At 32.7% G+C, this 26,115-nt stretch overlaps 2 protein-coding genes across 3 annotated transcripts in view; both read right to left on the bottom strand.

Moving 5' to 3' along the window:
• The window catches only part of LOC142337764 (dynactin subunit 4-like), a 618,078-nt gene that overhangs the window by 194,448 nt on the left and 397,515 nt on the right, over nt 1–26,115 (bottom strand). The window lies entirely within an intron of this gene.
• LOC142337769 (uncharacterized) lies at nt 8,924–16,938 on the bottom strand. Its single transcript, XM_075387271.1, has 2 exons — nt 16,711–16,938; nt 8,924–9,429 (listed from the first exon to the last, which is right to left on the bottom strand). Exons 1-2 carry the CDS (start codon nt 16,933–16,935, stop codon nt 9,121–9,123), a joined length of 534 nt encoding a protein of 177 aa, XP_075243386.1. The 5' UTR covers nt 16,936–16,938; the 3' UTR covers nt 8,924–9,120.

Below are 26,115 nucleotides of genomic sequence, written 5' to 3'. Positions count from 1 at the left end.
ATGACTTCAATGTCACAAGATTTCAATTTTTTAAAAATTTTTTGACATTTCCTATTATTGGTTCCTTTTGAAATCTTATCCTGTTATCCTAATGTTAAGAGATCTCCTTGGCTTACAAGAGAAACTAAACGGACCATAGCTAATGTTTTCACAGAAAAACTTATGGTTTAAATGGCCTCGACACTTTCTTCTGGCACTTTTCTACGAGAATTTTTGCCAGTATTTGTTATTTTTTTAAATAATCATATGATTATAACTCAATCTTAAACCTATTTTCGTGAACTGTAAGTCAGTCTCAGAAATGACAGAACCCCTTTCTTTATCTAGTTAGCGGTCTTATCTTCTAAATTTTAACTTCGATGCACGAGTTTTCAAATTTTTTTTAAAAAAATTTTGTATATTTTTTGTCGTATTTTGGTTCATTTTGAAATGTTATTACTTTATCGTAAAACTGACAGTTCCCATTGGTTTAGAGAAGACGTTCAATGGATCATTGAAAAGGTTTCCACAGAAAAACTTATGGCTTAAATGGCCTCGACACTTCTCGCAATTTTCCACTGATTTTTTAAATTTTGCCTGTATTTGTTGTTGTTTTTATATTCAATGACATGTTGAAAGGTCTCATTGATAATTTAGGAATCTAGGCTTTTACATCTAGGCATAATTTAACGTATTTAATGGCTTTCGTTGAAAGCTATTGAACTCTATGACGTTGATACCATGGGTTTTCTCAAAAATTTCGTGGTCTTAATGTATTTTTCATTGCCAGACGACTTATTGTGATGAGTCAACAATGACCTAAGAATAAATATATCACTGCTTTCCCATCGAGGAAAAACTTAGCGGGTTTATTTAACTCCATTTTTATTCCGTTGAAGGCTATTGAATTTAATGGCTGTTTTTAATATATTTGTTTAAATTTGTTGTTTTTAAAGTTGTTTTGTAACAATAAAAACAATCCCATTGTTGTTTAAAAAATAATTGACAGCAGAAAAGTTTTTACTGCAAAGTTCATTCTCCAATGGCTTTGACACTTTTCTCGTTTATTTTTTTGAATTTGCTGTTTTTGCCTATTTTTTATTCTTTAGGTAGCCGTAAACTGCAGACCGGTCTCATAAACTTGTAATTGCCGATTAAATGAATGATGTTACCCGAAGCATTCAGTTTAGAGCGAATGGTATTGAAGTTTATAATATTATACGCTTTCGAGTTTTTCATTTTATAATATTATACATTTTCGACCTTTTCAGTTTTTGTTGTTCTCTTCGTCAACTTGTAACTTATTTTCGTCCTTGAGAGGTCCCACCCATATCCCTGAAGTTCAAAAAAACAGGCCTAATGATATGTTGTAACTGATGTTTTGTATGGTGGACAAGATGCATTTTCTCAAAAATTTTGTGAGTGTTTTATTTGTTTCTTTTTCTCTTCTTTTAGCACACTAAGGTAATAACAGATCCCAATGATTTTCAAATGTGGCCCAAATGAACTTATTTATTCTTTCAGTATGATTTTAGCTGAATTAGTATAAAGAAAAACTGAAGTAAAATTACATAATGTTCAGGTAATAGCTAATGATTTTAATGGCTTCAATAATTTGTGTTTTTGCAAATTGTTCGTGATTTTGTTGAGATTTTTTGAGACTTTAATCCTTTCCTATGGATAAGTCTAACCAAAGACAGGTCCCATTGGTTTCATAATGATTTTTTAGTAAATTTATCAAGAATTATTTTGTTATAAGCTAAATATTTTTTAGACTTTTGAAAATATTTGGTTTAAAAAATGTTGATTGATTTTTGATTTAAACCTCATTTCTTCTTTTCATTGTCGAATTGTTACCTAGTCTCATTAGGGAAAACATACATCTGCTTTAGAGTTAGGAAAAACTAAATTTGTGTAGTTAAGGTTTTATCTCATTGCATTTTGACGTTGTTATTAGGTGCTTTTAGATTTAGATATTGGGTTTCTGACGTGAAAGTTTTGTTTTTGCTCATTTTGTTGTTTGTTGTTTTTTCTCTTAGTCTTTTCAATGGCAGATCTCGTGAGCGCTGTAATGAGTCATGGCATCATGTAATTCAATTAGTAATTTGGTTTTTTAACAATTTTTTTTAACTCAAACATCTATTTTTGTTATCTTTTCATTTGGTTGAATACGAAGTTTTTCAATCTGATACGAAGTTTCACTATAATGTTAAAAATCATATCTTATAAACATCGGTTTCAAGGCTGGAGGTAATCAGATTAAACACCAGGAGACTAACGCATTTGGTTGTACGGATAAGGCGGATGAATCTGGAGAGTTACTTCAAAAAGCACAAAATGAATAATTAAAGTTCGGTTGTCTGCTAGTAGTGCACTGCAAAGACTAATAAAACTGTGGGAGAACCATTAGGAAGAAAATGTGTACGGTAATTTTAGCAATTTATCCCGTCGTAAAAACGGTTGAAGGACAAAATTGCATAAGAAAAAACACATGAACACCTCTATAAAATTTGTTAAAAGTTTTGTTTGAGAGCAATTCACCAAATTTAAGAAATAATTGATAACAAACTTTCAGTGAAATTCACATAAAGAAAGCATGATGTGAACCAACCAAATAATTTAACAGTTGAGGGAATATTGAGCAATGCACTGCGGGTAACGTTTTCAATTTATGATTGAAAAAACTAACAGCCAAAAACTTTTCAGACCTTATGCAAAATTCACAAAAGCAAGTTTTGCGAAAATTGTTCTCAGTTGTGCTGCCTTCTTATGTTAATTATTGAAGTCGAAAAATTAATATTTGAGCCATCTACTAATATATAAAAATTGGCATTATAAATCAAGAAGGAAAATTGTTAAACGTGGATCATTTTAAAATTTTCTTCATTTAATCATTTGTAAACTTTCGATATCAACTTGGTCAAGCAACCAAAAAAATTGAGTTTAAAAACTGGGTATAAATTACGATCAAGAATTGCAGACCAAGCTTAAAAAGGAAACTGTTTAAATATTCTTGATAACTTTAGTGTGCAGGTACTGCAATTGTTTTGGTATAGTAAATGAAGTCCAACCCTGCTTAACAAAATAATTGAGATTACTTATCAACAAAGTAATTGAAATTATTTTCCTGTTAATTCTAAGTTTTTTTGCTGAGTTTCTAACTATTGGTGAGCAAATAAGAAAAAATGACTGCTGTTTTCGTAGGAAAGAGGAAACAAAAGTAAATTATATCAAGGGAATTTGCAAAGTCATTGTGTCAAGATATGAATAACAAACCATCGACCCCAACTCTAATTTCAAGAAAAAATCTAATATTTAAATGTCAAAAAATATCCCAGTTTTGTCAAGAAAGTGACAAAGCATTGTCTCCTTGACGTGGAATTCTCTTATGTTCTAAATTTTCAGAAAGAGAAGTGCAATTTGACAAAATAGGAATAGAGGATTCTGTTAATTGTTTTAAAAATCATTTCGAAAAAATTTTACAAATAAAGAGAGAATTTAACCTTTTTTTTTGATAACGTACTGAAACAATCGTTAGATTTGAAATAATTTGAAACAAAATAGATTGAAAGTGGATTAAAAACTAAAATAAACATGGACGAAATTATTGACAAATAAAGATCGGAAGGATCTAGAGAAAAATGCTAGACTGCAATCCTAGCAAAAATTTTAATTTAAGTTATATTATTTAAATATTTATGTAAACTAAAAATTACAAAAGTGCCAGCAATTGCGAGTATTAATTACCAGAAATGCGAATGAAAGCAGCTAGCGTTTGGAGTTTTGGCACTGCTTTTCATGAAAAGCAAAATTATCAAAAAAGTCAGAAAATCATCACAACATTTAAAGACATTCAAAACAGGTGGGCTGTTCAGTTTGCAGTTTTTATACAAAAGAAGAATAAGGAACGGAATGGTAAAATATTCACGTTTTTTAGCAAAAAAAAATCAAAATTTAATTGGAAAGCAGAAAAATCATTGAGTTATTTCAACATTGCTGCTAATATGAATAGATATGTAATACAAATTATCTTCAGGTTGACAGTCATCTTAAAAAATAGATGTTAGAGAAACACAAGTAAACAAAATTGCTGAGGCAACAGATGTATGAAACACAAAATTGAAACTAGTTCGATTCAAAACAGCAACAAAAGACTAAAAGACTGTATATGCATTTTCAGATAAATCTGATAGCCTGTTTCGGTCCAAGTAGCCCTCAATTCATTTTAAAAAGACTGTTTCAGCTGTTCAAGGTCCTGTATTTTTTATTTTAAAAAAATTATGAAACAAGGCTGATTTGTCTGGAGGTTTGGAAAAAGGGTCTATTTCTTCCGAAAAAAATAGCCAGTAAACTTTGCAATTAGGGTCATGACAACTGGTTCATGGATATTGCTTAATTGATTGAAACATTAGAAACATGTTTAGTGTATTTCAATTTGCAGTTTCCACTTTTGTGGCATCCGCAAAATTTTTTCGTAGGTTTTAACTTTCGATCATAAATTACTTAAAAAACAAATATCGTCAAATTTCATTTCCACCTTTTTTTTCCAATTTTTTAAACCCGAGAAAAGATGATAATGTTTTAGCGTGGATCTCTTTTTATAGTTAGGACAATAGTTTCTAGAATAAAGTACTAAAAATAGTCAGTTAAACAGCTTTTTATTTTTTAAAATAAATCTTTTTTCCCTTTCGAAAAATTGGGGAAAAATCAAAAGCTGTCTTTTTTCTGATGTTAAATTATTTTGGTATCCTGTTATAGCCTTGAGCAGTCATCAATTGTGCTATTTAGGATAAAATTCAACCATTGGACGGAAAAATTTTTTCAACATAAACTTCTTTTTTATTGTGTCGTCTCTACGAAAAAGTTAACCTATTTTTTCGGCCTAGGAGTTTATTTTTGAACAAATTTTGGCAAAAAATTTGGCCTTCGACTTTTGGGTTTACAATTGTTTGCAGAAAAGTGATGACTAAACGCTTGTCTAAAAATGTCTAAAATGCGGAAAAACCTGTCAGATTTTTTAAATGGTTGTATCTTTAACACTATAAATTTTTCAAGGCCAAAACGTTTGCTTCGAATTAACTACTATTGTGTTTCCATTCTTCGTTCTTCATAAAAATAAATTTACCTAATCCCTGGGCCGATTTTGCAAAACTTTTTGTCCTCTTCGTGTTTCTTTCAGACGTTTTTGGCGACCCCTTAATCTTTTTACTGTTAAGGGGTCGCCAAAACACGATTTCACAAAAATCGTGTTTTCAAAGCAATTTTCAGTTAAGAAAAAAACTGCACCAGCTTGGCTTCTGAGATGTTTGTAAAAGATGGACTTGTAAGCGATTTGGTGGAAAATTGAATAAAAGCGGGAAACTGGTGGACATTGACAGCTGTTATTTTGTTTCTTATCCACTACTTTATGTGAACACAAAAAGGGTCCTCCTAGGGGCGAAAATGAAATTTTGGGGAAATTTTGATTAGGAAAACGCGCCATGTCGCCAATACGGGATCTGCTTCACTTCGTTTTGCGGTCCTCAATAAAAATTTCAAACTGGAATAAAGCCACAATTGTTTGACCAAATTGAAATAAATTTGAGTTTTTGGATTTCAAGAGACCGATAAAAAGTGTATAAGAACTTTCTTAATAAGCCCCTCGAGTTTAAAGAAAGTTCTTTTGAAGCAAGTGTTTCCAATTTCTGAAACACGCGCTACAGATATATGTTCGTTAACAATATAGGTTGAATTATAGGGTTGCAGGATGGCAGAATCCTCGTCCATTTATTAAAATACTGTCTTTATTACACACTCAATCACTGCGGAAAAATAGCCAATTTCCAAAATTTAATTGATCCACGATCCGCATTGTTACAATGTTCCACAAAATTTGATGCAAACTTTCCATAATGCATTTAAATATACTTTAAATATAGACTATAAATTTGTTTTCATAACAGAATTAAAAATTTTGACATCAAATTGTCTTTTTTGGCTTCAACCTACTTCAAAATGAAGCTTAAATATAAGCATTGTTACAACGTTGCATTGTTACAAAGTTCAACAAAACTTGGTGCAATTTTCATATAATGCAATTAAATACATATGCTTATAGACTATGAAATTGTTTCCATTACAAAATCATATATTTTGACATCAAATTGTTTATTTTGGCTTCAACCTACTTGAAAATGAAAGCTTAAACATAAAAATACATAACTTCAAAAAACCAGTCAATTGAGGGTTTACCTAGCTACAAGAAAACTAACTTTCGTTAATGAGAAGTGTCAAACTTTGACTGTTTTCTCTGACGTTACAACTGCGACCTTTTTTCTATTGCCCCAATAGCATGCTGAAATTACGGGAGAAAAAATTTTTAGTGCGTTAAAATTTTGCTCTTTTGTGTTTTCAATAATGTTTTGAGATGCATTACAAAATTTTTTCTTACATAACATTACATAACTGAAATAACTGAAGAAATATTAATTGCCCACCCTTGCTTGGTTGTAACAACCAAACAAAGGTCGGTAATAACGCCACTCAGCTATCGCTCGCACAGCAATTAAAAGTTCTTTTTTTCAGGCCTTTTGGATTTCAGTAGTTTAGTTTGATTCTCAGATGAATAGCTTAGGTAGTTTTTTGTACCATCGAGTCTTAAAATTCAACTTTTTCAAAAAGAATTTGTCTTTTCTATTTTGGGCTGATGTCGGCCGTTATTGTTCCAAACTATTCTTGTTGACAAACCCAATTCAGCGCAAATATTTTATTGTGCCGTCATCACTTATCATAAAGCACTGGTCCTAGCAATTCTCGTGTCCTGATTTTTCATGCTTGACCCTTCTCCGGATAAAATGGCAAATCTAGCAGCCTTTCTGTTATGATACGGCCATTGTTCTTCTAATGCCTTCCTGGAACATGACTTTCATTCGTTTTTCATGCCAATTGAAAAAAGAAAAACTTCCGTATACGAATCAAAAACCGTACGGCTTGCTAGCCAAATAAAAAACAGCCACCCAAAGCAGTCAATTGAACAAAATTTGACCTGCTGTCAAAATGCTGATTATGTGATTATGTCGAAAAAATTTTATTGTCGCTTTTTTCAACATCTGCGTAAGGTCAATCGTATCAAAAAATTTTCACACCAATCCTGTTTAAACAACTGTCACAATTGACAAAAAACACCTCGAATGAAAGAATTTGAAAAATTGAACAGTTGAAACTGTTGTTTAGAAAGAAAAAGAATGGATTTTTTGTTCAAAAAAAATTTTGCGCTGCATTTTTGTAGCTATTATAACTCGTGATTAAACTAATCCTGTTTAATCAATTGCCACAATTGACAAAAAACACCTCGAATGAAAGAATTTGAAAAATTGAACAGTTGAAACTGTTGTTTAGAAAGAAAAAGAATGGTTTTTTTGTTCAAAAAAATTTTGCGCTGCATTTTCGTAGCTATTATAACTGGTGAAGGATCTTATTACAAAGCTGCAATTTGTTGGCACTTTTCAGCAAATTTGCTCATATTTAATGCAATTAAATATATAAAAAATTGATAGAAACAAATGAAAAGGTTTTGTACTGTCGATTAAAAATGAATATAAAATAGAAGAGTGAAACAAGCCTACTGAAAGCAAAAATTTCACGCAGAATGTTGAACAAGCTGCAAACTCGTAAAGTGAATCTTTTTTAAAAACTTTTTTTCCCCCAAAAACCATGACAAGACAAGTCCTGACCTACAACTCAAAAAATTTCATGGACTATTAGACCTATAATTTACTAGAAATGGGCACGGAATACTATATAAAAAATTCGATCGAGTAAATTGAAAAGACAGTCAACATCAACGTCGATATGCCGCATGTGAACATAAACTACAAGCGAGAAAACAAATTTTTGATCAAAGATCCTCTTACCACTCAATTTTAAAAACAGACTGAAAATTGACACTGCAAAGCCAATTTTCGCATCGCTTCCTATTTCGGCGTGACGAAAATCATCACTTCAATTTTACTTCAAAAATGATTAAAATATTTGAACAGATCTTAGCAAAACATAACAGAAAGAATTCCTGAAACGACTCGACGAGTCGTCTTCGCCTCAAAATCTAACCTCCGAAGAGACTATTATAATTTACACAACCAGAATTAAGCATCAAAAGCGATTTCAGGTCGAATAACAATGAAAATAGCCGACAACTAATTTGAAGCAAAAATTATCAACATTTAATTAATTCTTCTTACACAACAACCACAAACTCTTTTTCAACAAACACAACTCTTTCTCCGATGTACTTGAGAATATTAAGTTGAGGGATATTATGCAAACCTTAACAGAATCCCAGACTTCTCTAATTTTGAATAAAATTAGAAAAATTAAAAAAGCGACAGAAGTAGTTACCAAACAATTTTCTCGATTTTTTGGTCGTAATTCTCAACGATAGACAAATTTCTCTAAGCAATAAGAGTCTAGTTATTTGTCACTAAATGCTATAAATCGAATCAGGGGGCCAGAAACCACTAAACAATAAAATTGTCTTAAAATCCACAAAAAAAATCAAAAACCTCCGAATTGGCTTAAAGTTCATTATAATAATCAAACACTCTAAAACACGGTCAAGACAACCTTAATTTACTTTAAGAAATTAGTTAAAACAAAAATTAAAATTTTTCCTCTCAAAAACAGCGGTACGAACAAAAACCACTCCTTTCGCTCCACTCTTCAATCAGTCAAACCGATACAAATTTTTGCAAGTGTAGCATATCTTGCATCAAATTCAAAAGTGCAGCATATCTTGTATTCCAAAATTTTTGATTAAAAAGACAGCGCCCTAGTACTATTCAAATTCTTTGAATTGTAAAAAATAGGCCCGCAATATTAGCCGGCTCAGAAGATGAGGGCGACTATTACAAATACCAAAGGACCCAAATAAATGCTACAAACATTGTTTGATATCAACTAAAACAATTCTTTCAACTAGTCAATTAAGACAGCGGATTTAAAGCTCAGCTCGAAATAAACAGATAATAACTAAAATTTATCATTGTAAACAGAGGCAACTAACTGCCTGCGACTCATTTGGAGCCCGTAAACCAGAAATGATACTACTTTTGATATCTAACAGAACGAAATAATGGTCTAAAATGAGTTTGAAAACCACGATGGTCACGATGTAGGCTGATCAGCCATCGCATTAATCACTGTAGACGACAATCCATGTTTCTTCATCAGATGACTTTTAAACACGTCCTTTCGACTCATTTCTGACCCACAAATCTCACATCTGAAAGTCACGCCTGAGTGCTTTGACTGGAAATGTCTCTTTGCCTCTGGAATTTTGCCAAAAGTCGCATGACACACTGGACAAATCGGTCTTCCATCTGGCATTCGGCCAAACTCTGGGTTGACACTGCCCAATTGAACATTAGAAGACACAGCCAAAGGCTTTGGAGCGACAAAACTGGATTTTACCATCTAAACACAGAGTAAAGGCTGCCAAATTTTACTGTTTGTTAAATGTCAACTTATGCCACGTGAGCAAAAAGGGGGCAAGGATACGGGAAAGATATCGTCTTTAGTAAGCTATACTTTCCCCAGTTCTTCACAGTGAAAAATTTGCTATATAGTTACAACATTTAATCTATTTAGTTTCGCACAAAGCCCAAGGCACGAGTCCGTTTTTACAGAGTAACGTTCTATATAAAAAACAAAATTGTAGAGAGATATCATTAACGGTTCTCAGGATTAAGGGTCAGAATTGATCGCAAATATCTTTTTTGAAAATGGGAGAATAGTTTGAGATGATAATTTCAACACTTTAGAATATTTTCGGACACCTTTTAACAGTTTTTTAACACATTTTCTTATAAAAGTTTTAAAAATCCCAAAAAAGGTCTTGAAAGTAGTTTTATGGGTTCATAGATTATTTTACCGGTTCTATTTAATAGTTGTTCACATAGTATTAAAAAAGTGGAAACATGCTGAGCAGGTAGGCTTTTCTCTTCGCTTAAATATATTATGCTATTCACGTTTTATCTACTCATCGTGTGGAATTGTACAAAAACAATTCTCTCTCTCTCTCTCTCTCAACTCTCCAACAAACTTCAAAAAACTATGTACATCCTCCTAGTGATGAACAGTCACTAACAAGGAAGCTGTGTAATTTAAGTTTGCACATAATGTTCCGGCCCCGCTCATTGACATTTTTGATCAAATAGTCTACCATATGAGGAAGAGAAAGAGAACTTTCAAAAATGTTGTTTGAAAAAAATGGTTAAAGAGTTTTAAAAAAGGTTTTAAACACAAATCTGTAAATGAGTTAAATAATACAGCATCAGAAGAAACCTAACACTATTAAGCCCTACATGAAAAGACAAACAAGAAAGCAACAAAAACATAAGTACGGTCGAACAAAAACTCTATTCTTTGAAAAAAACCAACAAAGTCAAAATATCATCAGAAAAAACCTCAACTAAACACATCAACGTGTACATTACTTCAAGCCCATGGGGTTTGTCGTTAATGAAGTTCGGTGACAAATCAACAAAAACAAGAATCAAAAGCGGCAAAGGCACAACACCCTTCAGCTTTCAACCAAAATTACTAGTTGGATTCTTATGTAACTCCGTCGGAGCCCTTTTTACAGGTCACTAGTGAGACAATGAACTAAATAATGCCACCATAGAAAGCCGATGACGCCAGCGATCGATGAGACCAGGAGACGAAATAACCAAACCTAATTAAAAACAACAAACGATGATAACGATCGAAAATAACCATTTGTTTTTAAGAAACACTTAATAACAAACTCAAAATGGCATCAGACAAAGAAAAACAGATAAAATTCTAAATTGCATCAGAAAGAGCATTAGATATTAAAATCAACGCATCAAGAAAACTTTACCCTAGAAAATTAAATTTTCAATGTCAAAAAACCATTAGCTGTCGACGAAAATTATCTGAGGGGTTCTTTATAACCCCGTAGGAAGCCATTGAGACCTGTCGTTATCCGGAATATGTCCAAAAACTACAAAACTAAAATTACACGCAAAAACTAAAAATTAAAAAAATCATTGAGAAGACGGTGTCGAAGCAGTTAAAACCATAAGCTATACATTTAGTCACCCATATAACCTCAAAATCACTAGTGTTCAAATCCAGCAAGAACAGTCATTAACGCTGTAAAAGGACAAAAAAAATTTAAATTTAAAAAAAATGGGCAAATATTTAAAAACTACTTAAGAAAACTCAAAAGTATTTAAGTCGCAGAAGCTATAACAAAAAAATTAACAAAAATTGATCTTTCCTAGACATGAGAAGCTTATTGGGACTATGCTACATATTGACAGAAAATGGTTTCGAAAACCCGCAAAAATCGAAAAGGGAGAGTTAAAAAACGATGAAAATAAAAAAGAAACTTTATTACAAGGTCATTAATACAATTAGCTAATCACTGAAATCATTGTATAGGTTTGTTGATATCTTAACAAGACCTGTCATTATCCTGAATGTGTGAGACGACCAAAAAATAACGACAAAAACTGGCAAAAGTCAAAAACTGAAATATATTTTGCAAAGAAACGGTTTCGAAGACATTAAAAACATTCACTATACGCAAGTTTTTATATGTTCAATTGCATTTTCTTTCACAGCCAACGAGACTTGTTAGGATACCTGTTAGGTTGAAAATCTGAGAAGACAACAAAACCAACTACAAAAAATGTCAAATTCCAAAAGTCAAAAAAGTAAAGAAAACTCGTGTCACCAATACGAAGCCATGAAAACATTAATCAAAACACTATAAATTTTTCCTCTAAAAAATACATCCTGCCTTTCCTGAGGCGAAGCAATAAATTGAGAGATTTTAGAAAAAAACTGTCAAAGTTTAAAAATTGCCTGAAACTTTTATAAAAAACTATTCAAAGACATAGGAGAACTAAGACTTATCCACTGAAAGCACTATTTAACCTAAACCAATTAGGAAAGCCAACTGGATCTTTTATTACTGGTACTCTGCTATGCAAAAAACAACAAATCCGGTCAGAACACAAGTATTCAAATAAAATTTAGAAAAAACACTTTGTCGAAGCCATAAAAACTAAGAAATTCTTTGAAACCATCGTAATTGATCACTATCTATAATAACCTCATCTTCACGTAAACATGTGCTGTCAAAAAATCTTCCATAGAAAACTTTTTTGATCTGTGTCTAACATAAAAAAATAATGCTGAATAGATTTTAAACAAACCCTCGACCTAATAGAGTCATAACAATTTAGATTGTCCAAAACAACTATTAGACCATAATTAGCCTAGATATTGGTGTACGCTCAACATCAACCAGTAACACTTTCATGTGTAACCGAAGCAGCTGAACACCCTAATAGGAGGCAGAAGTAAAACCCCCTTTTTGAGTTTATGCAGAAGAGTGACAGCAATTTTTCCGGTCTACACTTCCGCCATATTTGAGGAAACTGGGCTAAAGTAGCATAATTGGCGCCAATTTTGATGAAAAGAGGCTGAAACTTGAAAAAAATAAGCAAATTTTTAGCTAAATTTATAAGAACTATAATTTGAACAACCCTGTTCAATAGTTATAGGCAAAGCAATAACTTTATTGTTAACAAATTCTGGCTAAACTTAAGAAAATTTGATAGAAAAAACCCCTAAAACTTGGAAAAAAAACAACGACTAACATTTGAACGTTCAAAAAATTTTAAACACCGATAATTGCTTGGAACCGATTAAATTCAAAAAAAATTTCTTTCTAAAAGTTTTATACTGTACGGGCTTTATAATGAGACCAATCAAAGAAAAATGAAACTTAGGCCAAACCACGAAAACAATTTCTGTTGAATGAATCAAAGCCGTTCAAAAGCAGACGTTTGGGAACGAAAAAAAACACTGAAAACATATCTTCTTGTGGAAAAGATAAAAATACACTACCGTAAAATCATTTGAGAAGGATCTGAGTTCCTTAAAGCATTTCAGCGACACATAAAAATAAGGAGTTCCATAATTAACGAGCAAGAAACAATGAACTACAATATAGATGGAAACATTAATGATTGCCTTTTTCTCGCTTTCCTCACGTCAGCCTTGAAAACTAAACAATTAACAGTTCGATACTAATTTATTTTTCATATAATTATAAAATTACGCACTCAATCGAACATAGAACACTTGAACTGAAAAAATTTTTATTAAAAATTTATGCGAAAAGAGACGAAACCAGACACAAACTTATAGAGTTTTTGTTGATCAAGAGTATTTTGCTGATCAAATGTGTTATAGCAAATATAATTTTCGCACTTTAGCAGTCAATATATTTTCCATTTTTTCCCTCTTTAATAACAAGGGTGCGTTTGATACTATCAAATTTGGGGCAGGCAACCAAGATATTCATAGCATTCCAAAAAGAAATATCATAATTGCTTACGATTTTAAATTCATTTGCGATAATCTAACCAGGCTAACAGAAACATCATCAAATTCTTCAGATCATTTTCTATTCCAAAACAGTGGAGGAGAAGGGGACGTTTTTCAACAAAAATTTTTGGGTGACCACACTCCAGTGCAACTCAATTTTAAAATTCACAAAACAAAGACAAATAATGAAAAAGTGTACAGAGATACCAAATTCTTAAGTTGTAAGGAGCTAGTGAAAAAATATGTCTGTGACTTCAATAACCATCTGAATAAAAAGAACAATCAATTTTAAGTCAAAGCAATGTTAACGAAGCCATTGATATTTTTTAATAGGCTTTTCTTAGAGGTAACAAATGTATATGCACCAATAACAATCAAAAAAACAAAGTGCAAATGTCCGCAGTGGTTTTGTAAAAAACTGAAAAGCTTGAAAAAAATGAAACAATTGTCACAGAAAATGGAAAGAGCACCAGTTTGAATCACCGCTTGCTGTTTCGAGAAAGCTAGGGACAATCTTAAAAAAAGAAATCCTAACAACTCAAAAACAAATCATCATCATAAATTTGACAAATGTATTGGCAATTTAATACATACACGCAAACTTCTTAATGAAGTCGAAGGGAAAACAAATGCATCCAAAGCTTTTCTTGTTCCATCCAATAGTCGTAAAATATCGAGGAACCCAGACAAATAAAAATGAAAACTCTATCAATGACTTCTTTATCAATATAGTTATAAACTTAACAAAACACCTGAAAAAGAATAACACACCCAGACTAAAGATCAAAACGTATTCCATGTTTTTATATAAAACAAATTGGTCTGAAATTCAGAAAATCATTCAAGGTTTAGACAAGTAATCGTCAGGGGACGACATCCTCAGCAATGCTTTGATCAAAAATTCTGGTTCCGTAAAAGAAGTATACTTGGAGTAACTAAATAATCTTTCATTCCGTACAGCCGTTTTTACCCATACACTATAAAATGCTAAGATTTTCCCGCTTTATAAGGAACGCTCCAAAATTGATGAAAATAATTTTAGACCCATATCCTTTTTATGTCTGGAGCAAAATTTTCGAAAGAGTCATGTACCACCCACTATATTCATTTATCGAATGTTTTCATCTACTGCAAATTGAAAAGTTTGGTTTTAGAACAAAGCACATCGAAACGTATTCCATGTTTTTATATAAAACAATTTGGTCTGAAATTCAGAAAATCACTCAAGGTTTAGACAAGTAATCGTCAGGGGACGACATCCTCAGCAATGTTTTGATCAAAATTTCTGGTTCCGTAAAAGAAGTATACTTGGAGTAACTAATTAATCTTCCATTCCGTACAGCCGTTTTTACCCATGCACTATAAAAAGCTAAGATTTTCCCGCTTTATAAGGAAGGCTCCAAAATTGATGAACATAATTTTAGACCCATATCCCTTTTATGTCTGGAGCAAAATTTTCGAAAGAGTCATGTACCACCCACTATATTCATTTATCGAATGTTTTAATCTACTGCAAATTGAAAAGTTTGGTTTTAGAACAAAGCACATCACCACTGATGCATTGGCTCAACCAACAGATACAATACGCCAAAATCAGAAAAAAACATCATTAGTTTTTTCTAGACCTCAAAAAAGCGTTTGATACAATTAATCATGACATCTTAAACAGTAAGTTGAAATTATAAGGGATACGAAACAAGTGTCTGTTTTGGATTAAATCATATCTTGGGAACAAAATGCAAAGAGTAGAATTAAATGGAATAAGTTCCTCTCAGAAAAAAATATGTTCCCCAGGGCTCAAAATTAGGGCCTCTTCTATCCATAATTTACATAAATGACCTGCCGAACATCTGTAAAAAGGCTAAAAAATTTTGTTAGCAGGTGATACTAATGTTGAAGCAACTGGTTGTTCTATTAAAGACGTAGAATCAGATCCTAAAAACATAAATGATTGGTTAACTGAAAACAAGCTTGCTTTAATTCTTGAAAAAACCATTCAATTGAACATTAAAACGCTTAAGATCAACCCACGCTTCGACTTAAATAACCAAAATGTAAAAGTTGATAATACATATAAATATCTCGGCATACGTTTAGACTCAAAACTAATTTTTAAAACTCACATTTCGCATGTAAAATACTTAGCAAGCAGCGTGGAATTACTTAAGTACTATGTTCCTAGAAGTAAATTGTTAAACTTTTACAAAACATATGTAAATTCAATAATTCGATATGGCATACTTTTCTAAAAGTGTCGCTGTTATTCTTCACTCTTTCCCAATATTCAATTATAAAAAAATTTGAAAATAATACATTTTCAAAAAAAGCGGGACAGTTGCAATGACATGTTCAAAAACAAAACAATAATCTCTGTTTACGAATTGCATTCATATAGATTGCTCAAGTTTGTTCTGAAAACTCTAAATGGGTATCATTGTATCAAGTTAAGTAATGATAAAATGAAGATGTTAATACAAGAATAGTACACAGCATTTGCCTAATATTCCGTTTAAAAAAACTTAAGTTCAGAGAAACTCATTTCAAGTTAGAAGTTCTGTTCTATGTAATAAGCTTAGATTAATTGGAGTGTTACCCGATAATGTAAAAAAGGTTTCCAGGAACAACCTTTCTGATATTTGTCACAAATGGAAATATTCTGATATCTAATAATTCTGAACTTGTTTAATATGTTTATGGCAACCGCTCCAAATAGTTGATCTTCCATAATATTGTCCTATTTTCTGCCATGTGCATTACTATCTTGTGTCCTGCAAAGTATATTTTGTCTTGTGCTACCATTATGAGAGGGTGACCTGAAAAGGGGACCCGAAAAGGTGTCCCCGCTGATCATCCTTACATCATTGTATTTCTATGAAAAAAGCTAAATAAATCTCTCTATCTATTTGTCTATAAAAACTACAACCAGCAAGATGTTTTCATAACTGCTCTCTTCGTTTATATCAGCAAAATTTTCTGATTGAAGCACTTCTTCGACATTTTTACTTTTTCGGATTGATTATTCCTGTTGTGTCGTGCTCCAGTATGCGCGCAAAACCAATTCGTTGCAAAAATCAAAATGCGCATCATCTTACAATTCTGTGAAAAAAAACAAATTGATGGATTCAGAGTTTTCGGCTGTTTTTGTTTCACAAATAGCAATCGATCCGCGACAAAACATTCATTATATAGAAAAACTACAAGAACAAAAGAAAAGTTTTGCTGGTGACTGATATCGGAGGTTTTGATATCTACTTGCGACAAACTAAGAGGCTAACAAGTTCTGTGATAATGGTCCACCTTAACACAAATTTTATTGTCTTAAGATACCTTTTGGGGTTTGGCAAAAACTGTGTCGTTGGGTTTCCTTTTTATCGGTACAGCTTCTTGTTTTATCACAGGAGTTGAAAATTTAACAGCATTATTGCTGGTTATTTGCACATTTCCCAGGCTGTGAAGTGGCACCTCAGAAGTCAAATAGGCAAATAGATTTTGATTGTACAGCTGGTTTATGACGAAGTCGCTTAAAGTTAACGTGAATTGAAAACAATCCATACCAGTTCTGAAAACAGATTCCAAACGAAATCAAACCTGAGAATATGGATTCCCATCTCAAATTTCCCGTCAGTTCTACGTCAAAAAAGAAGAAATAGTCCTCCTATCACTTTATTAAATTGAAAACATGCTGTGAACCCTTGGCATACTAGCTTCGATTAATTAACTCTGGATACGATTATAACAGTTCATTAAATTTCGCCACTGTTCTGTGCAGTTGACTGCAAAGTTCCAGGACTCAATGTAGCAACAATAGCGAGAAAAAAAATAGGAGCTTCTTACTAATTCTAGTCGCAAAGCATTATAATGCCATGTCCGTTTTTTTACAGTATTGAGGGCATTACCAATTTACTTAATCGATTAGTTTCAATCTGTTTTTTAATCGTTGAGTTGTAACGAAAGGTTATTAAAAATATTACCACATCCATTTCAGCCCTTCAATTCAGCGAAACTTCTCTCTTTATTCATGAAAAAAGGCATTAAGCTGAGAAATGTGGCGACAATTTTTAAATATTACGCCCCCAGCTGCACGAATTTGCAGATGAAGTCTCTGTGGAATCAAAGGAACGAGGATGTCTCTTTTCACTTTTTTCCTTGAATAGCCGATACTTTTCTTCTGTTTTCGGATTAGCATACTCCGAAAGACGACAATTTATGACAGTGTAGCAAATGATTGGCCCCTGTGGTCACTGAAACTTAATAAAACTGATTTTTTATCAGCAACTTTGAAAAAAAAACAATTGGAAAACAAAGCAGGTACTGAACTTTGGGCGCGATTGGTTATCCCTTGAGAAAATTTTGCAGCTCAAAAAAGAACGTCAAAATGATTCGCCTAAATTACATAGCATGCCACACAGACAAAATTTTATGTCTTTTGAAGATTGGCTGTACACACCAAGAGTTAAGATGAAACGAAAGCATCAGATCCCATAGCACTTCCTAAGAGTTCAAATCCATCTAATCTGTTCCTCTGATCAAATTAGTTCATGTTTTTGATTTACCTCAACTCGCATTTGTCTTTCCTTAGTTCTAAACGGCATTTTACTCCTGATACTGTTAGAATTTCCAACGCTTCAGACCATTCTGTTTCAGGACAAGCGAAGATTCCGTCATCCAGATACTAGCAGTGTTGCGCGAGGCTTGATAATGTGCTTTCAATTTCAGTTATCAGAAGCCAAATGGTCAGGAAAAACAAAAATGGGTCCCCTCGTTCTCCCTGTTCCACTCCAGACTGAATGTGAACTGTTGAGTTGTTGCAGAACAAATCACTATGATGGGAGTAACAAAAGGAGGCAAAGGAAACTATACTGGGAATAAAAAATGATCAGATCAGCTGAGGCTAAGGATACACTTGAATGAACTGAACGCGCGTTTCTGAAATCAATTTCGAATAAGCCACATTGTATAGTTTTCTTCAAATTCTCAAAGGTTATTCTGGTGGCATGCACTATACTCTCGAATCCTCTCTTAACAGCAACTTGTAGTTGCTTTGGTCCCAACAAGTCAACTACCTCAGAAGTTGCTTCTTTTGCTTCACACTTGGCAACAAGACGCCAAATGACTAGCCAGGTTCAATACCTTGGTTGGGAATGTCATTGCACGCTTGGATTGATCGGAATTTGAACAATTGATGGCGTCAAAAAGATGCCCCGGGTCTATCTTGGACTGTCCAGCGGCTGTAAAGTTGGAAAGAGACTGAAGTTATAAAAACACTTTTGCTTTGTCGAAATGATAAGCTTCGCAACTGAAGTCTTCCATCCAATCAAGGATTTCGTTTCCATTGGATGCAGTTTTTCAAGATCGATAAGTGCTTCTTGTTGAGTGTTATTCCCTGCGACGACAACATTATACCGCACGGCCAAACTGTCCATGAAAACAAAGTGCTTGGGTCGTGAAGCAAGTGCCTCCATTGAAATGATGCTATTATGTTTTGCTTGCTTGATTGAAGCCGCTTTGTATCAAATAGCAGCATGCTCACCTGCTTTCCATCGCCTTTAAATGTTTAAATCTATTTGCCATTAAATTTTCTTGTTGCTGGTTATGTTTTTTCCACCTCTATTGCTATTGGAAGCACGCAAGAGACATTTGCTTAAAGCACAGTTCAACATCCGGGAACATATAAGCGAGGCCAGCTTTTCGAATTATATATATAGAACAATTTTTGAATGAATGTTGAAAATTTTGAATGTAAAAGAAGGTATAAATTGCTCCAGTTGCAAGGTGGATATTCCGTTACTGAAAATCTAAAGATCAATTCAAATTAATATTAGCGAAAAAACATAATTTACAACGTATACTGAATTTAACGAATTCAATTTCTGGTTTATCTTGTTTCTATAATCAACTTTGAGATGTTCGCTCTCGCCTTTCAGAGTTTGAATCCTCTGAAACAAAACAGTGTTCGACTAAGAAACTCAGAGAAAGAACTTTTTAAAAAGCTCTAACTGCGCTCTCTTACTATAAAATTGGAAAACATTTCATTTTAAACAGAAAAACCTGATTATATAAAGAATTAATTTAAAAAAAATGTGTTTTTTTTAAAACTCAAAAATGTATCTGTTTTCTATGCTTTCAAAATAATAAAATGAAATCGATATTTCCCTGTTTGTTTTGGCTTCAATCAACAGAGCAAAGCAAACGTTTGACCACAAACGGAATCCACAAAAAATGAAAATATTCATAGCAAAAACAAAACGTTAATAGACAAAATTCATTAAGAGGGTTGTAAGAGGCATTAAAAGACATTAGGGGGCTCTAATTCATTTATATACCAAAATATTCTTTACTACAGATAAATATTGAAGCGAAAAAAATATCCGATTGGTTGAAAAACAAAAACATAGATCTCCTCAAGCTCACGCTTTTCTCCAAGTTGTTGCTTTCAGATTAAAATCGAAGAGGTTCGATAAAATTATATGAAAAAAATGGGGTTTAAATGGGTATATGAAAGCAGGAGATTTTAAATAGAAATTATTTTCCCAAAACAAACTGGAAAAAATCTTCAATTCGGATTTGAATGACCAATGTGAAATTTATTTAATTTCCAAGTTTTTCCTCTCCATTTCTCTGCAATTTCAATCTACAAAATCTCAATTTTCCTGAGTATGGGACTCAAAAACGATAAAAATCAGGTGCACAACTTTTGAAAAAAGAAGGAACGTGAACGTCAGAAATATTGTCACATTTTCTTCGGATTTTCTTCGTATAATCTTTTTCTTTGTCTGAGTAGCTAACTTCATAATCAAAGACTGAACAAATCGATTGGGCTTTGATAGTGTGTAGCGTTAAATTTTGGTTGACTCTACTTTAACTTAACAATTTAAGTTGCTCTTGGAGGCGTTTGTGCACTTCATTAAGCTCAATTATTCGTAAAATTTTTCCTACAGTAGTAACAAAAAGCGATAGCTGTTTTTGTAAAAAAAAGGCATTAAAAAATATAGACGTTATTTTTTGGGCAAAAATCAAACATTTGTTGTAAATTAACCATCAAAAAAAATATTTGCTTGAGAAGTTTTACTAAGTCTTTGGCAGCAACTGGATCATACTACTCTCCGATGAACCCCATGGTCACAGATGCTAACCAACTAAATGTTAATTGATGACCAATAAGACGAAAAATGTGTTTTCTATCAACTCAAGAAAAAAATAGTTAATTTGATAACAAAGAAGGGTACAAAGAAGGTCTGGGAATGGGTGAGTCTCATGTGGCAAATTGAATTTAAAAAGTTAAAAATTTAAAGAAGAGGTTTTTTAAACGAACATTTTATTTTTTGGAAAACAGTTTGTTAAAGAAATAAGTTTCCCTGTAATTGGTCACATTAATGGCGGGGTATTGAGGTCAATTTATCCCGCTGCCTCAGAATCTCGTGGCAAATTAATAATATGATGAATTATGTTCGATATTGAGAACCTAGAGAAAATGATTTTTTTAGATGCGCAAAAATTCAAAAACAATTTCTAGTCGCAGCCTTGATATTATACAATCTCTATCAATTCTACATTTATATCTGCATGCAACACAAATTCTATTATATATAAATTCTATACCTTTATAAAACAAAATATTAACTGCTGAACTGAACATACGACTAAAACAGCTAAACAACCGCAATAAGGAAAAAATATTACAGTACAAAATAAGCTAATTCAAATCTAAATTTAAGTAACTTTTAATTTGGTGTCGATCAAGTACAATTTTAGGCTTTGTCTGTCAGTAGTTTTGCTGCAGCAGAAGGTAATAAATGCTTTGACATCAAATGAGTCTTCAATTTATCTTTGCGACCAAATTCAGAATCACATTTTTCACACTTGAACACAACTCCGGTGTGTTTAACTTCAAAATGTCGCTTAGCAATTGCAAATCGTGCAAATGTCATGTAGCAGATCGGACAAATTGGACGACCATCCGGCATCGTTCCAAACTCAGGAACCACACTTTCTGATTGAGTGTTGGGACTATTAGGAGCTGATTTACTAGCAATAGGTTGTACAGGTGGCTAAAGAGACACATGAAAATTAACATATGTGGCCGGGTTTGGCTGGAAAAGAAATGAAATTAACCTATTTTTTCAGAAAAAAAAACTGGGATCGAGAACACGATGAGATAAGGCATTTAAATCAGATGACGATGTTGAAATTTGATTTAATGTAATAATAATAATGTAATAAATAATAATTTAATGTAATAAATAATAAACGGATCCCTATCGTCAGATTTTTAGCTTTTTGGCTTCTGTAATATACGCTTGAAATATAAATAATATCAGCCGAAAGAACACACACTTACCTTTTTAGGGCTGGTCGTATCAACAACAGACGTTTTTCTTTTCAAAACAGGTTTGAGACTCATATTCTTAGAAAACTTCGGAAGACCTTCATCATACTTTGGATTCATTGTAATCACGCCAATCGAATCATAATATCGATTGCATGTAAGATAGAAAGTCAGTGAATCAAACATTGAGGTCAATTTGGTAGGGAGAAATTCCACTGAGAGGGAAATTTCTATCAAGTCCATTCCAAATCTGAAAAAAAATACTCTATTGGTGATTGGTCTGATCTCACTGATAGTTGTAACGATAGATCAAAGCTTTTCTTCTTTTGTTTTTTCACAACCTTTGTTGAAGGAGAGCACTATTTTCGTAGAAGCACAATTGAAAACGATTTCATAGTAAAAACAAAGGCAAGAAATTGAGAATATCCCCAAAAATGTTCCGTATCAACACGAAAAACGAAATAAAAAAGTGATCGACAACAAAGCCTAGACAAAAATTCTCGAAAAACTTCCAAAAAATGAAGCACTCATAAAACAGCACTCACAAAAAAAAGAAATTTGAAAAAGTGTTTTTAAATAGAAACTATGCTCAACCCAGCCAGCGAACTGAACTCAGGGGCGAGAAACAAAAAAAATGAACCTAATCAAATCAAGCGAATTGCAAAAAGTTTCAATCAAAATCGTTAAAATTAAACTAATCCAGATTTTCGCGAGTTTTTGTTGACTTGCCGTTCAAAAAAATCACAACGATTGTTATTAAAGCGACAAACTAATTTCATTCGTGCATATCTTCAACTGTGTGAATCACTTTTTATGATTCTGATATTTCTTTAATTCGAAAACAAGTGTTTTGAAAAAGAACTATTGACATAGTTAAATTTTAGTTCTCCTATTCAGTCCATCTTGCCGCTCGCTCGACTATCATTAATGATCACAACTCGTATTGGAAAGAGGCCGTTTTTAGCGCACACTGTTTCATTTATGCTCATAGATTACCTGCTAAAAAACAACACGTTTTTTATTATAGAACATTTAACTTTTCAACTTTTGTTTCGACATGGTTTTCTCTATTTTACTCTATTTTCCGTCCTGCTGCTGAGAGTTATTCGAGTTTCAATATATAGTGATTTAAAACAATTCGAAATTCAACTGTTCCCTCTCTCTATGTATTCGATCAATCATTTTTACGTCGTTTTTTTTCTCAGGTTGCGAATTTAACCTATATTTAAAAAGGTTTTTATTTAAATTATCTATTGCTAACAACTCTGTCTTTCTGTCCAAGCCAAAAAAAATTAGGAAGTATGAATTGCTCTCTAATAAAGTATATTGTCTTCCTTTTGACCCTACTTGTATGTAGCTTATTGTTCTATCGAAACCAATATTATTTTTTGAGCGTTCGAATGCTTTAGATCTGATGCTGAAATAAATATAATATGAACTTCCTTTTCCAAGTGCTTGAACCGTAACTACAGCACAAATATATTTTCGTTTTCAGGACTCCTCAGAGCTTTTTACGACACTTCACAGGTCAAAATAAAAGCTGTCAAAACTTTCTTGCTAATTCAGTGTTAACAAAAAGAAATGCAGTCTTCCAGCGGAAAAGTAGGACGTTTTACTTGGCGTTGAACGCTAGAGCAGATATTGCAGATACCACTATTATTTTGCGTTCGTTTATAGAAAATCTGGGGAACCAGCATTGGAGCACCGTAAAAAATTGTCTGCTTTAATTGCAGGTTACAAAGTCTGAAAAACTGATATATGGAAAAAGTGAAAGTTTCAACTGAAAATGTTTTCAGTTTCTGACTGGGCCGTCAACAAAAGAAAAAGTACGAGTGGGTATTGATGAAACTTAACAATATTTTATGAGAAATCATTTGGGCTAGTAAGCTACAAAAATGAGTATCAAGTTTCAAATCTGAAGCTGAAATGAACGCAGAGGCAGAGGCGAAAAAAGAAGGCGTTAGACTTATTAAATTTAGTATCGTAAATGAATGCAGACTTTCAAAGTGTTTGTAGACAATCGAGAACGTATTGCTCTGTGTAAGAGACTGTAACGAAATCTTTGCGGAGAACCAAAACTTCTTTTTTCGTGATCTTCTGGGTTTAATCACTTAATATGATAAACGGGTTATCGATTGTATAAAATCAAATCATTTGAATACTAAAATTTATACTCAGTTGAAATCATGTCACGTACTGATTTACACTGTTGCTGTTGAGGAAAGAGCATTAACTTCAATTGCCAATTATAATGAAATTTTCTGCAACTATTCAATTATTTTTCCGCAGCCCAATGATATTACTACCGCAGGACCAATTATTTTTTTCTGCAGTCCAATTATATTATTACCGCCTTTTTTACATTCCGTACAATCATCATTGATTTACAATTTCTCTGACTTCGTGTCACGTGAGGTTTATTTGCACTTTCTCATAGCTAAGAATTGCAAGTAAACCTCACGTGACACGAAGTCAGAGAAATTGTAAATCAATGATTTGATTTAAATCAACGGTTGATTTAAAACAAACCGTTGATTTAAATCACTGATTTAAATCCACGGTTTGTGCCTATTGCCACTGTTGTCAACCATCAATTCTTATGACAAAATTGATCACAAGATTGGACTGCGCTCCATTAAGCGCATAAACTGAATCCATTCTTATCTGAAAACTTTCAATTCTCGCAGAAAAACTGAGACTTGAAAATGCAACGTTCAAACTGTTAAGATTTTTGACCTCTTCGTGCTTTCTTTGCATTTTTTCAATATGACCTCTTTTCTGAAATTCACGTTTTTAAATTGCTAAAATCCGGGAGATCTACAATGACAGACTGAAACATAAAACAAAACAGGGGTTAAAAAATTTAATTTATTTGAAAGAGTCTATATTTGAAAATGCACGGCGTCATAAAATTTGACGATGCATTAATTAAAAAAATCGACGTTTCTAAGGGTAATAACAAATGACAGAAAACTGGGATGTAAACCTGATCAATTATAGCATGTTAAAGAAAATGTTATATCTACAGAAATTACTTCAAAGCTCTAAGAGAATACGCAATCATTTCAATACTTTATAAACCCTCTATCTTTCAGTCAAATCAATTAGCAGAAAAACTTAGCAATACATAATCACAGACAACTGCTTGGGAACCGTGTAGAGCCCAGCCCCTTCAAAAGGATTGATACTGAAGTTGGTGTCAGATCGAACTACCAGAGAGCATCTTCACGCAGATTCCCTACGGAACAGCCTTATCAGCCATTAAATTAACCAATTCAGTCGATAATCCATGTTTCTTCGACAGATGACTTCTAAAATTATCTCTTCGACTAAAAACAAAACAGTGGTTAAAAAATTTAATCTTTTTGAAAGAGTCTATATTTGAAAATGCACGGCGTCATAAAATTTGACGATGCATTAATTAAAAAAATCATCGACGTTTCTAAGGGTAATAACAAATGACAGAAAACTGGGATGTAAACCTGATCAATTATAGCATGTTAAATAAAATGTTATATCTACAGAAATTACTTCAAAGCTCTAAGAGAATACGCAATGATTTCAATACTTTATAAACCCTCTATCTTTCAGTCAAATCAATTAGCAGAAAAACTGAGCAATACATAATCACAGACAACTGCTTGGGAACCGTGTAGAGCCCAGCCCCTTCAAAAGGATTGATACTGAAGTTGGTGTCAGATCGAACTACCAGAGAGCATCTTCACGCAGATTCCCTACGAAACAGCCTTATCAGCCATTAAATTGACCAATTCAGTCGATAATCCATGTTTCTTCGAAAGATGACTTTTAAAATTATCTCTTCGACTAATCTCCAATCCAAAAATCTCGCATTTGAAAGAGAAACCTGAGTGCTTGGTCTGGAAATGTCTCTCGGGCTCCTGCATTTTGCCAAAATTCGCATGACATTCTGGACAAATTGGCCGGCCATCTGGCATTCGGCAAAACTCTGAATTTATGCTGCCCATTTGAACAAATGGCGACGTTACAAGAGCTTTCGGAGCAAAAACATTAATCCTCGTTGCCTAAATGTTAAAAACTATTAACCTGTTTTCAATCATTGAATCGTCCTTGAAAATAACTTACCTCCAGTAACAATAGATCTGAATATGCTCATAGATTACATGCTTTAAAAAACATGTTTTTCAAAACAGAACAATTTACATTTCCACTATTGTTTCGACATGGTTTTGACTATTTTACTCTTTTTTCCGTCCTGTTGCTGACAGTTATTCGAGTTTCAATATAAAGTGATTTAAAACAATTCGGAATCAACTTTTCCCTCTCTTTATGGTTTTGATCATTTTTACGTCATTTTTTCAGGTTACCAATTTAAACTATATTGAAAGAAGTTTTCATTTAAATTACCTATCGATAAAAATTCCGTC

Source organism: Convolutriloba macropyga, chromosome 4 (genome assembly GCF_964194025.1).
Source record: "Convolutriloba macropyga chromosome 4, txConMacr16.3, whole genome shotgun sequence".
Lineage (NCBI taxonomy): Eukaryota > Metazoa > Xenacoelomorpha > Acoela > Convolutidae > Convolutriloba > Convolutriloba macropyga.
Note: the sequence above shows the minus strand (reverse complement) of the source record. Positions and strands in the feature narration are given on the sequence as shown.

Coding starts and splice junctions, on each gene's coding strand:
- LOC142337769 (XM_075387271.1), bottom strand. CDS start 16,935: ATGGATTGTTTTCAATTCACGTTAACTTTAAGCGACTTCGTCATAAAC. Junction 9,430..16,710: donor TTTTTGCCAAACCCCAAAAG/GTATCTTAAGAC, acceptor CTCTGTGTTTAG/ATGGTAAAATCCAGTTTTGT.